Source organism: Rousettus aegyptiacus, unplaced genomic scaffold (assembly GCF_014176215.1).
Source record: "Rousettus aegyptiacus isolate mRouAeg1 unplaced genomic scaffold, mRouAeg1.p scaffold_m13_p_6, whole genome shotgun sequence".
NCBI lineage: Eukaryota > Metazoa > Chordata > Mammalia > Chiroptera > Pteropodidae > Rousettus > Rousettus aegyptiacus.
The window spans coordinates 105,068,571-105,084,570 of NW_023416309.1; the positions used below are offsets into that span (position 1 = coordinate 105,068,571).

A 16,000-nucleotide genomic window follows, 5' to 3' on the forward strand; every position below is an offset into this window, starting at 1 on the left:
GTAATCAGAATGTAGTTCCAAATGCTGTATAGTATTTAGCATCTGGTTGATGCGAGGTCACATCATCATGTAGGTAAAAAGTATCATCATCATCACCATAACTGTGGTTACTGGCAAATTTAAAAAACATTTGCTGTCTCCAGAACCCGAGTTATAGCCATTTCTTTGTCCTTGTGGGGAAAACCGTGTTGTAAAAATTGAAAAATTAACTGGAAACCCCGAATGCATGCTAACTTAAACTCTTCACAAATGTTTTGCAGATCGTGTACATGGGAGTGTAGCTCTGGAAACGTTAAGGCAGCAGCAGGTGCGGTTACAGCAGTGGAATGAGCATCATGCCTATCTCAGCCAGGGCAATATTCCTTACCCACACCATCCCCACCCTCATCCCCATCCTCACCTCCAACACCTTCCTCAGCCACCCACTGGATTACATCAGCCTCCAGTGAGGGCAGACTGGAAGCTCCCCAGCAGTGCCGAAGATGAAGCAGAAACAGCAGACTCGAGGTATTGCGGCAGACTAAAAATAGCCTGTGAAACATGACCCACTCTGTTTTCTTGAATGTTGTCTCAAGTTGGAATCTGGTCCCAAAGAAAGTGGATGCTGGCCTTCTGAGCATGTGCTACACAGTTCTATTGATTGACCCTAAAATATAGAGAGTCGATTTAGAAGGAGTTCCGTGCAAATCTAGGCATGGACAATCTGCCGTAAATTAACATGGTCCTGTGCTTTATAGTCTCTTCTAAAATAGAAACATACCATCCTACTCAGCAGTGTTTTTTTCATACTCCGTAGTAGTACTTTTAAAGAATGAATAAGGACAGAAGTAAATTAGTGCTTACAAGTTAAAAATGATAAATTTAATATTATTTTTTTCTGGTGGCACAGAATTCTACCTTCTTTTAACTACAGTTATTTATTAGTGTTCAGTCCTGACTCTGAACTTGTTTTTACGGCCAGTGTCATGTGACTGCATTGAAGTGTTTCCTGATGCCTTCTGAATAAAGTCCACCATTATGGTGACTTTTTATCACTGCCAGTTACCAAAGACATGTAGAGACAAGGACAGTTGCTTTTAATACAAAGTGAGAAGAAAGAAATCAGGTACCTGGGCATATTTAGTGTCCTCAGTTCAGCATCTATTGAGTGTTAATGCTTACCTTTGAGATTAATTAATGTTAGTTCAAATTATATATTTTGATTTTGTTTGTAGAAATTGCGCTCATAGTTGACTAAGCTCTCCTTAATGTGATAGAGCCTCTCTTTTGTTTTCTCCTCCTCATATTTCATCGTCTTTATGTAGGTTTCAAGACTTACTCAGAGAACTGTCTAATCGTGATCAAAGTGACACACGGGAACTAGCTGAAATGCCACCACCTCAATCAAGACTTTTGCAATATAGACAAATTCAGACTAGGAGCCCACCAGCAGTCCCATCTCCCCCATCCGGTACAGACCACAGTAGCCACTTTTCTAACTTTAATGACAACAGCAGAGACGTTGAAGTCGCCAACAACCCAGCATTTCCACAGCGCCTACCACCCCAGATTTTCAGCTCGCCTTTCTCGTTGCCATCGGAACACCTTGCCCCTCCTCCCTTGAAATACCTGGCACCTGACGGAGCATGGACTTTTGCTAACTTACAACAGAATCACCTGATGGGGCCGAGTTTTCCCTATGGCCTACCTCCATTGCCTCACAGACCACCGCAGAACCCTTTTGTACAAATACAGAATCATCAACATGCTGTTGGTCAAGAGCCATTTCACCCATTGTCATCTCGAACAGTATCTTCTTCTTCGCTCCCTAGCTTGGAAGAGGTAAATGCCTTTCTTTTCCCTTTTTTTTTTTTTTCCTTTGGGACTAGTCGACTATGAAAAATATCAGTATTTATGGATTTGATAATAGTGGACAGATCTTATTAAATTTAATAGTCTATTGAAGATAATCTTGGAACTTATTTTAATTTCCTTCCTCTTATTATTTTATTTTAGACTTTGTAGAATGGTCATTATTGTTGGAAAATGAAGCCCCTTAGAGTCTTTTATTGCTGTTATGGAACATTTAACATCTGACTGAGCTGAGGAGGCTAGCTTAGTCCCGTTTAATTTGGGAAAATGGTTTTTAGTGACTCATCTTTTTGCTTAGGTTACATTTGTTAATTACAGCTTTGTTAATCAGAGCTTTCTGTGGAGGTTGGCCGTCTCAGCCAATGGCCGATTCCAAGTGCTATTCTTTTTCTTCTGCCACTCATCCTGGTAGTTTCTTAGATTGACATAATTGATACAAAATGATACTCTGATTTCCAAATGTCAGAATTTGCATTGTTTAACATAGGATTGATTCTGCTAAACTAGGCATTTTACGGTAAATTGAATTTTTATCTTTAACTACTTAGGTATTTCCAAAGAGCATCTTTATGGACCTTCATTGATATGAAAACCTTAGCAATTCCAGGTTATAAAACTTCAAGAATGGGTTCCATTTGGTGTAGACTATGAAAACTTGCTGAACTCTTTATTAGCTCTAATAGATTTTTTTGCGGATACCTTTGGTTTTTTAATATAGAAGATAATGTCATCTGCAAATATAGTTTTGTTCTTTTTTTTCCAATCCGGATGCCTTTTATTTCTTTTTCTTGCCTGATTGCCTTGGCAGAACCTCTAGTATAATGTGTCGAGTACATATTTGGCAAAATTAGAGAAAAACAAGTATACCTGGGGTGAGTTTTGCAAATTTCCTTCTGTTACTGATTTCTAATTTCGTTCCATTGTGGTTAGAGAACATATTTGTATAACTTTAGTCTTTTAAAATTTGAAACTTGTTTTGGTTTTGTGGCCTAATGAATGGTCTATCCTGGAGAAGAACGTATATTTTGCTCTTGTTAGGTGGCGCGTTCTAGAAATAAGTTAGGTCTATTTGGTTTATATTGTTCAGATTTTCAGTTTACTTCAGTCTTCTGTTAGGTTTTATATTCATTATTGAAAGTAGTGTATTGAAGTCTCAAATTATTATTGTTGAATTTTCTGTTTCTCCTTTCAACTCTTGTCAGTTTATGCTTCATCAATTTTGGGGCTCTGTCATTAGATTTACATATATTTATAATTGCTATATCTTTTTGATGAGTTGACCTTTTTATCATTATATAATGATAAAATGTCCTTTCTCTCATGTAATTTTTTCTTCAAGTTTGTCCTTTCTGGTTTTCGTATAGTCACCCCAGCTCTCTTTGGTTACAGTTTGCATGGAATGTCTTTTCTCATCCTTTTGATTTTTTATTTTGTTGTGATGTGTGACTTTTCTGAACTAATCAAAAAATAATTTTAATTTTAAATTCTTAAATTCCAAACTAATTTTTAAAGTTATGTATTGTGTGTGGCCTCTGAAGTCTGAATTCTATTAGCTTAATGATCAACTAATCATCGTGCAGAGATTTCCTTAAATGTTCAGATCAAAAGCATCACCTAGTGTTTGCAGAGGCGTCTGTCTGTGTGTCTGGACACACCTTCCGTACTCAGCCAGGCTGTTCCCATCTCTGTTTTAGCCTTTACTTCCTGCTCCTGCAGAGCCTCCAGATCAGCCAGAGGTGAGAAATTTTTAGGTTTTTCCTCAGCATGTGCACAGCACATGTGTGGTCTTCTGGATTCTTAGGAATGTATCAGAGCTGTTCAAAGCCCTTACTCCCTAAAGCATCTCATTCTCCAGCCTTTCCTGCAAAGGATTGCGTTAGTTTTTTGTTTAATTCAACTGTTTATCCATTACCTCAGGTAGCCGCAACTAAAATATTTGCCTGTAAGTGTTTTTGATATGGCCCCTTTATAAAGCACAAGTTGAATTCTCAGTTAGACAAAACAAGGCAAGTTTTTTTTTGTTTTGTTTTTTGTTTTTTGTTTTTGTTTTTTTACGTCTTGTTTTGTTTTTTTTTAAAAGCCGCCAGACAGGGTCAAAATGAATAACTACAATTCTTTGAAAATGAGGCCCATTCTGCTTCCTCAGAGCTGGTGCCAGAAATGCAGGGTCTTATTTCAAGGCTACCACTGACTTGGAGAGCAGGCGGATGGGACTAGGGCAAGTTAAAATACCACAGAGCTCTCTGTTCTTACTGAAATTCCCTGTGTTGTGGTTTTTTTGTTTTTTTTTTTTTTGAGTAAGTGCTCCCTTGGCTGCTGCAAGCTTTAGTTTCTCTAATTCCAAGAAAGCTGATGGTGACAGCCTTGACAGTTTTTTCATTGCTTTTCGGAGCCATGGACTTAGGAGTTCTTGCTCCGCCATTACTGATGTCACTCGTGATATTTCGAATTCCTAATATGTGTGGAAAACAACATGCCAAAGTTTTTATAAGGTCGTATCAAGTTTTGTACTTTATGAAAAATACTGAATAATACACTTTAATCATTGATCTGTGTAAACGTTACCTTAGTTTCAGAGCTGAGTTCTTTGTACCCTCGAGCTTTTAACATTTGATATTACTGTTTAGCTGTGAGTGTATGAGTAAACACCCTCAATTGTCATTGGGCTCCTACAGTGAAATAATTTTTGCAGAAACATTTGGTCACCTTTATTTTGATGCTTGAGATTCACAAGTGATGACTAACTCACTCAGAATGCTGAAAAAATATCTTGACAAGGAAAAATATTATATTTACCACATTGCAGGTTTTGACGTTTTCAGTGCATTAGGATAACTTTTGTGTTATGTTGTGCAAAATGATTTTGCATGAATCTTCTCACAGAATGAATTGTTTATAGGTTTGCTGTTTTTTTCTAGCCTTTTAAAATAATTTCTTTAACATTAACAATACAGAAAAATGTCTTATTTCCCTCCCTACTGTGAATTCTTTTATGGCTAGAAACCTTGGTAGATTAATTTTATGTGCGATGAAAACGTCGGGATGTTAGTTTAACAGTGAATTTGAAAGGAGATGGTTTATCATATTACACTTTACCTTTTTTTAAAAAAATAATATTTAGATTTTCTTTTGACAAATGAAGTACATGGTCAGCATGGAAAACGTAGAAGTTTAGAGACATTATTTCTAATTTCACTATTCACAGATAGTTATTGTAACACTTAGCTTTTCATAGCATTCATATATCTGAACCTGCAATTGATTGATGGAGAGGGATTACTTCTTGGGAAACTTGAAACAATTTTTTCTCTAATTGTGATGCTCAGTTACATCACCCCAGTAAATCTTTCTTTCCACTAGGTCGAAGCACCATAAATGGGGTCTTGATCCTATTCTATAACATTTTTGCTACTTAAAATTGTTAAGAGTTCTCATAGGTGCCTAAGGCTGGACTCCATGGGCTTTCCTTACCTACCTCAAATGTAGCAGAAACGCTGGCCCTCCGCTGCCTGGGTGAGGCTGGGGCACTGTGGGCTGGAGTCACATCTGTACCCTCTCCCGCTTCTCGTTCTCTGCTGGCGTGATGGGATCAGGGCAAAGGTGCCATCCTTACCTGGGCCAGTTTACAGACCAGTCCCGTTGTCTTCCTTCTCTTTATTAAATTATCATATTCTCACTAAATAGAATATTAATTAGCTGTCTTATCAATTACTCAATTCTTTACAGAAGCCCTGTATTATCCTTGCATTTCAACTTAATTGCTGTGGAGGTGAGGGGAGACGAATTGCAAAGAGAAACAATAAGTTAATTCTTGGCTTCCGAGCTTCCAGGAGTTCAGTTTCTAGTAATTTTGTCATGATTCAGGATTTTTATTATTCTTTCTTATCTGTCTGTCCGTCTGTCTGTCTGTCTGTCTATCTATCTATCTATCTATCTATCTATCTATCTAATCGCCTACAGCACCTGGTCTTCTAGGTAGTTTCCCATCCAAGTACTAACCAGGCCTGACCCTGCTTAGCTTCTGAGATCAGGCATGTTCAGGGTGGCATGGCTGCAGACCAATTCAGGATTTTTAAAGGCTAATTTTTACCTGAATGAGGTTTTTTACTTTGTGTGATAACTTTATAATCTAACCTCTGAGTAAGATGAAGTTCTTTAGTATATACTGAGATCTGTTTCTGGACCTTTCTTTTTCTCCTCATCTGTCTATATGTTTCTGTATCAGAAACACATTGTTTTAACTTTGAGGCTTTGCAGTATTCTAATTTGATAGTATAATTAAATGTCTCCCTTATTACTGTTTTTTCTTCCTTTTTCCGTATGGGCATGTGAACTGGGTGGGGGAGGACGGTTATTCTATATGGTTTTTCTATTAGAAGTTTAGAATACCTTTTTAAACTCTTTCCCATGCTCTGTCTTCTCCCCCAAAAAAACCTTCCTGGGATTTTCATTAGAATTACATTAAATGTATAGTTTCATTTGGGGGAATTTTTTTCTTTACAAATATTTTAAACCTCTCATTTAGGAATTGATATGGTCTTCAATATTTCAATATTTTCCTTCTCTCCCTCCCTCCTTCACTCCTCCATTTTTTGTTTTCTGAATATTCCTCTGTAAAATTCTGGAGCATCTTCATTTCTGATTGAATTTACTCTTAGGTTGATTTTCCCCCCTTGTTTTTGTTATGAACAGGACCTTTTTTCCCTGTTATACTTTTCAGTCATTTTATCTTGAGGGATAAATCCTTATGCCATCTTAGAAGTGACATGCATGCCTCCGTATGTATTCCTTTGAAATATTTCTTATAGGTTGGCTTTTGAACAAAGACACTTTTGACCCATCTATTCATTTCTATTTTTCCCTTCAAACCACTCTAGTTTTGAAGTTAGTTGATAGTTTAGATTTCAATACTGTTGTCTAATCATCACCTTCTCACCCCAGTTTCCTTCTGTAGAGCAGAGTATTGTGTAAATGTAGCTTAAAGATTATATCCTCGTCTGATTGTCATATTCTGCCTCTTCTGACTTTAGAAGTGGGTCATGACAGCTCATGACTTATCTTGTATAACCAGGTGTAACATTGCTGTCTTCTCAGAGACCGTTAATGTAGGGTATCCAGTAAACCATCTAATGCACATAACATAGACAGTGATCAACAAATTAATAAATTAGCCCTCTATTCATGCTTAAATTATCAAAGCTAATCATTTAAATGAGGTGTTCTATTTTAATTAAAGTTTCTGGCACCATAGTTAATGAGACTCGGAATTTTCACTAGAGCATTTAGCTCTTCCTTAGTGATTAGCTTTGATAGTATAATTATAAATGGAGCTCTAAGTAAGTTGCTGATTTCCCCCCATTATTTATTTATACATATACATGTGAAATAGCTTGCTAACCTCATACATTAGAGATATACCTTTTAAGACAGTGGTAAGCAAATTATAAAGTTTTACTTAAAACTGATAACCATCTTTAACAATAGAAATTTATATATGAATTTAGTCACTTAATTTTTCCTTCTTTAATGGCTATTGGAATTTAGCATTATATTTTGATATTTAGAAAGATATTAGCAGTAGACTTAGACTAATGATCATATGTTTAGCAACATAATGATTTCACAGTTTAACATGAAGAATATTTATAAACAGGCAAATATATATGGAGGTGATACTGAACCTAGAAATAAGGCTCTCTGACAGAGTAAAATGAGCTTTTAAGTAATAAATAATGACATTATTTAAGACTTAAGGATTCTAGAATTATACCTGAATTTTTGTCATTGGTAAGGTGGCCATCTAAAAGTAAAGAAGTAGTCTGATTGGCAGGAGATGGATGTAATCTTTTCATGAAAAAGGCTGAGAACTTGTCAAAAGTAACAGAAAACAAAAAAATGGTCGAGAAATAAGAAAAGAAAGGAGGACAAGTAGAGTTTGTATATTTCAACAACCCAAGAGCCCGCAAGACTGAAGTGTAAGTTGAAATATACAGGATATTCTCTGTCAGAAATATTTTTCTTTTGCAGGAAAGGATCTCTTTCTAAAATTTTTGTTTTGGGGCCTTTGTCTTTCAGTGTACTTCATAGAAATTCCCTGTGTGGGGAAAAAAGAAATCTGAAATTTTAAACTCGTTGCCCAGAATGCATATTATTGTAGTCAGTTAGCATGCTCTATAGTTTTTTTAATTTAAATAATTTACATAGGCATGTATATGTCATACCACTTGAATTATTTTAACAGATATGTCAAAACATTGATGATTGTTAAAGTTGATTATATTTGGATATTTTAATGATAAAATGTTAGAATATATTCTCATTGACAAAAACTTGATTTATTTACTTTAAAGTAAAACTTAGAACTAGTTGGAGGCCTCAAAGGTCATTTATTCAAACTCCTCCATTTTGAAGGAAACCGAGGCACTGAGATGTTAAGGGACTTGCAGCTTGAGCAGTTACTAATTAAAGTGGAGCCGAGACTCCTGACTTTAGTCCTGTGTTGCCTCTGGAATGTCACACTGTTCTTCAGATCTTTATGCCATAAGTAAGGTTCCTTCCTGGAAAACAAGAAATGATTGCAATCACCAGAAGTAGGTGGTGGTGGTGGTGGTGGTGGTGGTGGTGGTGGGTGGGTGGGGGGTGTGTGTGTGTGTGTGTGTGTGTGTGTGTGTGTGTGTGTGTGTGTGTGTGTTTGGGGGTGGGGGGAGCCAAATTATGTTCTTGGGACCAAAGAAGCAAGTCTTCAGTTTTGGGGGGGTGGGGGGAGATGGACAAGAGACTGCTCAGATGATTAATTCAGAGACCTCAAATACCAGAAAATTATTAGTGTACTTCATTTCTAAGTATTCTTTAAGAATAAAACAAAAATTTTCCAGCATTACCTTGTTTTTTTTTTAAGCTGAAAAATTTATTTAATTATGTTAATTGATTCTTCAGAGAAATGCAAATAGTTATGAATTGAAAGTAAACTGAATTATTTTATTTCCTACCCAAACTGACATTATGTCATTGTAAGAGATGTTGTGATTTATAATTGATAACTTGACTTTCATATTCAAGAAGAATAAACAAGAGCCAGATAGATTCAGAGTAGTATCTCAAAATGTCATAACAGTGAATCTGACATTTCTCTCAGATACAATATTGCATTCATTCTAGTATCTCCTTTAGGACCTCATGTTTGGATATAGGAAAATAATATTTCTTGGGAGGACAGTCCTATTTGCAAATTGGAAGCACCCTTACTTGTGAGATACTTCCAGTGCTATTTTTCTTTGTTGAGACCTAAATTGAATTTAATGCACTTTGCTACAAAGTCACATACATTTCAGTATACCTTTCAAGAAAAACCGATAATAAAACCCCAAAATAAATGTGCTATGGTTTTGGATATTAAGATAAATTTTTCCTTCTATTTTGACTGAATCGTATTAATCTAATGTGACATTAAAGTTGTTTTTAAAATCCTGTTAAGGTAATGCATTTTATTTTTAAAGTAGTTATTTTAAAATATTAAATAGTGAAGGGTGTCATAATTATCTAGGTGAGAGATGTTGGTGGCTTGGACTATGATGTAGTAATGGGAATGTGAGGAGTAAATAACTTTAAGATCTATTTGTAGGTAAAACAAATTCCTGATGGATTAGGTGTCATTCGAAGTGAAATGCAATAAAATAAAATAACCTGTCCTGATTTCTGCTAGCCGCGGTTGCTCAGCAGCCACGTGTGGCGGTGTGGGAGGGGGGGGCTCACTGAACAGCGCAGACGCGTCTCGGTCCGTCTCCGTCCGCCTCAGTCCGCGCAGGGAGGCCCGCGGACAGCATCGCTCCAGAGAGAGACGCCTGCCCTTCACTCAGCTTTTTGAAATTGGCTGATGGGATTTCTTTGATAATTTCCTGCAACCTTTTTTCTGTTTCTGGCTTTCTGAAAATTTTGCTGATAAGACATTAGACCTCCTGAAGTCTCCAAATCTCTCTTTTATTTCCCCCTCATGTTTTTTTATCTTAGTTTCTGAAAGTTTTCCTTGATTTTATGTGCAAGCCCTTCTATTGCATTTTATATATGAGCCCTCAAATTTTAATCTCCAAGAGTTCTTTATTTTCAGATTTTCCTTTTTCATAACACCTCGTATTTGCGTATAAATGCAATATCTTTTCTAAGGAAATCAGTTGAGGATTTGTTATTGTTTTGTTTTAGATTTTTAGTAAGAAATAAAACTATTTAAAAATATATATTTTAAAACATTACTGTAACTTATTTTTTGTGGATCTCCCGACTTTCTTGTTTATCTTTTATGCTAGAGACTCCCCTTAAACATCTGGTGATTCTTGATTCTTTATGTTACAAGCAGCTTGGTCATTTATGGATGTCTCAGGCCTTACTGTGTGACAGGCCTTTCCCTGGGGACTTTTTTAAATTTTGTTTTATTATTAGTTTCAAGTATACAGTACACTGGTTAGACATTTATGTAGTTTATGCCTGGTGACTTTTTAATGCTTGAATCCCTCTGGTTGATGGGGAGGAGCGCAGAGTGAGGCCACTCACTTTCCATTGTGGATGGTGTTTCTGAGGCCTGAGCTCTGTGGAATTCTGTAGAGTGGATGAATTCCCTTCATGGTTGGGAGTTGCAACTCTATTCTCTTTCCTCAGACACCATTCCTCCATCATGTCTCCATGTAGTCCAGAAATGTGTCCTTTATTGACGGCTGGTCATCTGGTCTTGATTTTTGTAGATCTTTTATATTCATTTATTATTATTTTAGTGGAGTATTGGTCCAGTCTTCACCATTAACTGGGAATCATGTCCTTAAAAAATATATTGTTATAATTTATCAAGTATTTTTTAACAAATTACAGCCATGAACCCATAGACTTTACTGCTGCAAACTGCAGTTTATTCACCACACATTTCCTAGCTTGCCAATATTGATTTTTTTATTATTGTTATTTTTAATATTGATTGTTTTTAATCTTACATTGATACTCCTCTCCTCCTTCTTTTCTAGTTTCTTTCTTTCTAGGTAACTTTGTACATCTCTATGAAACTAGGGAGCTAAATTGAAGTAAGTTAGTAGAGCCCAAGAGTGTTCTACAGTCAAGAATTTCTTCAAGTTTTGGGACAATTAAATAGAAAATATGACATTTATTCAACATTTAACAATTCTTTTGTCAGATATTTGTTGAGGATTTTTATTAGGTTCTGGGAATACACAAGTAAGATACAAGTTTCTGCCCCATAATCTTTACACATCCTTCACATTTTAATTTAGGTCAAGGTTACAGTGCCTAGTCTTGCCTCACACAAATCCAGGCCTAAACAAATTCAGACTTAAACATATTTTTAGATTAAGAGAAAATTGTGAACATTTCTAAAATATCAATTTTGTTAATGAACCAATAATCTTCATATTATATGAGAATTTATAGCTAAACGAGATATAAAACAATAGAATTTTGTGATATTTTAGACCATTAAGTTTGTATAATTGTGAAAAATTATAAAAACCTAAGTGTCCTGGATACGATTTAACTCAGAGAATATAGGCTATTGGTCTCGATTTGTTTTGTTTGTTTGTTCAGTGGTTTTTAGAAAATTAATTTTACTAGTGCGAGTGCCAGGCATGTATTCTCTAGTTTATCACAGTGTAACTTCGTATTGTCTAATTCCTAGTTTGACTTATACATTTAGGTTACACACCCAGCCCTGGAAGGCATTAGAATTTGTTATTCTAAGTTTAAGTTAGTGAAGAAATAAAATGCTTGTGTTAAATATAGTGTCATAAAAGAGTTTTCATGACATAGAAAGATATCTGTGATATTTTAGTGAGAAATTACCAAGCTATATATAATATCTCATTTTAAATAAATGTGTATGTTTATATGTATATGGGGAAAGATACACATGATATGTGGTTTTTATGCTTTTAGTGATGTTAAGTTGATCACTGTGTAGCAGTGATCAAGTGATAACTGTCTGATCCATCAATTTTAAAAGTTCCTGGTGAACTTTCAGAATTCAGCAGCTCTTAATGATTGTTGCTTAGATCCAGTTTCATTCAAAATGGCAAAATGGTGATTTTAAATTCTTTCCATTTCTTCTGTATTTATTTTCCTTCTATAAAAGAGAACGTTTCCTCATTGAATGTTCGATTAAATAAAATACAGTCTATGTAGAAAAGGCAGGGTTAAAGATGCATTTCGCCCTTTTATAAAGTCAGTTTTCAGAGTAATGAGTTGATTGATGCCTTAGCAGCCCCCAAAGTTGACCACTGCGGCTCCCCACCCCTACTTTTTTCTTTTTGAATATCATTATGGATCAGGTATTACATATTTGTGTTTTCAATTCATGGTCATCATTCTGCTTTTTGACACATCGTTCTATCTTTGGCCGGTGGGAGCCCCTTCGTGTTGGTATCTGTGTTTTTTGACATAGCGACGACGTGCTCTTTGGTGGCTTCCTTGCTTTCAGGCATGATGAGATGTCTCTGGCTCTTCTCGTGCATTTATTTTCTCTCCCTGATCAGGAATCAGGTATTCTCAGAGCCCCGGCGGAGACTGCAGTTTGGTGCTAAAGATGCTCCTTGCCACCAGCTGTCCCTGCCTTTTCACTGGTCAGAGCTGGGAAATGCTTTGTTTTTCGAAAGAGAAGAATCATAAGTTCACACTGATAGTTCCAAGTCAAATAAAGGATTATAGGGTTTTTAATATTTGTGTATTTTCTTTTACACTAAAAATCATGATTCCTAATGAATAACTAACAGAACTACTTATTGGCTTTATCTATATGTGTATACATACATATAGATAGATAAAGATAGCTCTGTATATGTGTGTGTCTACATATATGTATATGGCGGTTTTATAAGAAAAATACTGATTTTAAGTTAGCAATAAATACGGTTGAAGATACCTTTGTGGCTCACTTTATCCTAAGGCTATATCCCATAGATATATTTAGTTAAAATATTGGATTGTAAAGGCATTTGAAATCATTTTTCTCTGTGCGGTTGTAGTACCCATTTGATAAACATTTGAATTTATATCTATTTGTTTTTAATTTATATCTATTTGTTTTTAATTTTAAAGGATTGTGTTGTTGAAATCTAATTTTGATTTTAAGACACATTTATTAGTACCGGCTCCCAAAGTCCAAATTACAAAATAAGCAAAGTTTAACAGAGGTTAAACTTCCATTCCTATTCTTTACCCCTAACTCATTCCTTCCCTCTATAGATACCCATTATTATTTTTTTTAGTTTATCCTTTTATTATTTCTTTTTGAAAGTACAAAGAAATGCTTATATGTGTATATATATTCTTCTCTTTTTTTAGCTAAAAGGTAGCATATTATATGTATCTTGTACCTTCATAGATTGGCGCTCACCCACAGCAGTATATAAAAATCTTCCTCATTTCCTTTACACTGGCATAGTATTTGCATTATGTAGCTGCATCATAGTGTACTTAGCGGGTCTCCTATTCATGGATATTTGATTGCTTTCAGTCTTTTGCTCTTACAAATAGTGCCTCAGTGGGCAGTCTTCTGTGAAAACCAAGAGCTTTTGTTTATGTGATATTTAAAAAGCTAGGAATAGTTTTTTATATAGGTTACCTATTTAAAACAATTTTAAATTAATTCACTTAAAAATTATAATAGTAAACCTATTGCTTGTTAACATGAATAACATTTTTATGAAAATAACTATATTTTCCAAAAGTATTTCATGAGAAGAGTGCCATTTTTTGTTTTGCAGATCTACTGCAATATGTCATTTTGGTTGACGTGTATGAAGAAAATTCCATCATACTAATATGTACCTGGAAGAGGGAATTTTGATAACATTTTCAGATAATTTTAGATACTCTTCTTTGATATGACACTAAAACTCAGCAATTGATTTCTTAAAGAATAGTTGCAGTATGGAATCGAAAATTTCACACTGTCAAAATCCTGCAAGAGCCAAAACTCTGAGGGAGGAAGACCATCTCTGTTTGATGGAGCTGTGGTACCTTAGAGCAGCGGTCCCCAACCTTTATGGTATGAGAGACCTGTGCTCCTAAGAGAATCTGATGCCTGATGATCTGAGGTGGAGCCGAGGCGCTGATGCTAGCGCTGGGAAGCGGCTGCAGATACACATGAAGCTTCGCTTACTTGCCCGCTGCTCACCTTCCTTGCTATGCAGCCCAATGGTGGTGGTGGCCTAGCTCCTAACCAGTCCAAGGCCCAGGGGTCATGACCCCTGCCTTAGAGGGTGGGGCCAAATCTCATTGTCTTTTTTCTGTGTCCTCCTGCCCCTCCATGCATGTAAAGAAGAAACATCACCAATTTATATTCAGAAAATGGAAGAGAAGGGAATACTTTCCACCCAACCATAAATGGCCAGCATTATTCTGATACCATAACAAGACAGAGATTATACAAAAATGAGAAAACTGCAGAGTAATATCTGTGAACATCAGTGCAAATTTCCTCGACACAGCATTCAGCAGTGTATAAAAAAGAATAATAGTGCACTATGATTGTATTGGGGGTTATTCCTAGAATGCAAGGCTGGTTTAGTATTTGAAAATAAATCAGTGTAATCCACCATCCTGACGGTCTAAAGAGCAACATCACGTGATTATATCAACAGCAACAAATACCCTGCACACATTTGACAAAATATATCTATTTGTTAAAACTCTTGGCAAATTAGAAATAGAAGGGAAATTCCTCAACCCATTGAAGGGCACCTGTAAATCCGGCAGCCACCATCGTACTTATGGTAGAGACTCGAATGTTTTCTCGCTAAGGTTTAGGAAGGAGGTAAGATGTCCACTCTCAACACTCCTATCCAGCATTGTACTGGAAATCTTAGCTCACGCATATGGCAAGAGAAAGAAATAAAAGGCATAGGGATTAGAAAGGGAGAAATAAAAAATGTCCCTATTCACAAATGACATGGTTGTCAATGGAAAAAAATCCAAGGAATTTACCCAGAAAACAAACCAACACAAATCCTTTGACTATTGCAAATTTAGCAGAGTTTCAGGATATAAGGTCAACATAACCAAATCAATCTCATTTCTATAACTAGCAACATACAATTGGAAACCCAAATGCAAAAGCCAGTACCATTACAATAGTTCAAAGAACAAACAAAAATACTTAGATGTAAATCTAACAAAACCTGTACAGGGTCTGTATGCTGAAAACTACAAAACTGCTAAAATCCAATTTGTTTGGTATATAAATCATTTAATCAGTTGTCATCAAGATTTCTCTGCCTATACTCAAAATTTCCTCTGAGTACAGATTCCAAAGTAGCAAATCATATTTTCATGCATTTACCATCATCTCTGTTGCATAAAATAGATATACCAGTAGACTTTTATATATACATGTAAAATCTTCAACATATCTATCTAATTTTAAGAACATAGAAACAATTTCAAGCTTTGGTTCTTTTTCTAATGTAAAAGATCGATTATATTCATAATGTGATTTAGAGTTGAATTCCATACTTCATTGGCACATTTATCTTTGTCAGTAGCTGCTTATAAATATGTTGTGCAGGACTTCCACAAGTCCTGCTGTGTCTGTCAGTTCTGATTTTTTTGTATTTCATTTGGGAAGATACAAATGATACGTGTTTTCTAAAAAGTTTATTTGAATATATCTCTTTTTTATATCAGGCTTCTATTGCTTCCTAATTTTTAGTTTTCCTCAGTTAAGCTTTGCGGTTCATATTTCTATTCATTGCAAAAAGGTGTTCGTTTATACTACCAGAGTATATATATGTCAAGTATTTAATGAAAAAGGGCTTATAAAATTAATACCTGAATTTATATGAGAATATTTAGTGTTCTGTATCACCAGGGGATTTAATTATTATAACCTGTTCCTTCAGAGGCCATGGCAGACATTAGTTTTGAAGTATTCACACATAAAGACTTTAGAATGTGATCTCCTACAGATTGCGAACGGGCTCAACAGCCGGGCTTAGTAATAAAAAGAAACACTTCATTCTGATTCTAAGAGCTAATCATCTTCATAACAAACATTGATTAAAAAAAAAAAGACATATTGCACAAGCCGTTGTGATCCGTCATTTGGGGGTTGCCTGCCCATAGAACATAAAGCTGAGAAAGGCCGGTTATTCTGCTCAGT

General features: G+C 35.5%; 1 protein-coding gene across 8 annotated transcripts in view; it reads left to right on the forward strand.

Annotated features, from left to right (window-relative positions):
- Positions 1-16,000, forward strand: part of HELZ (helicase with zinc finger) — a 136,756-nt gene that overhangs the window by 110,342 nt on the left and 10,414 nt on the right. For all 8 annotated transcript variants that reach the window (XM_016129180.2, XM_016129187.2, XM_016129156.2 and 5 more), the window contains 2 exons: positions 261-507; positions 1,305-1,821. In XM_016129180.2, the coding sequence (XP_015984666.2) occupies positions 261-507; positions 1,305-1,821 (764 nt within the window). The remainder of the gene's footprint in view (positions 1-260; positions 508-1,304; positions 1,822-16,000) is intronic.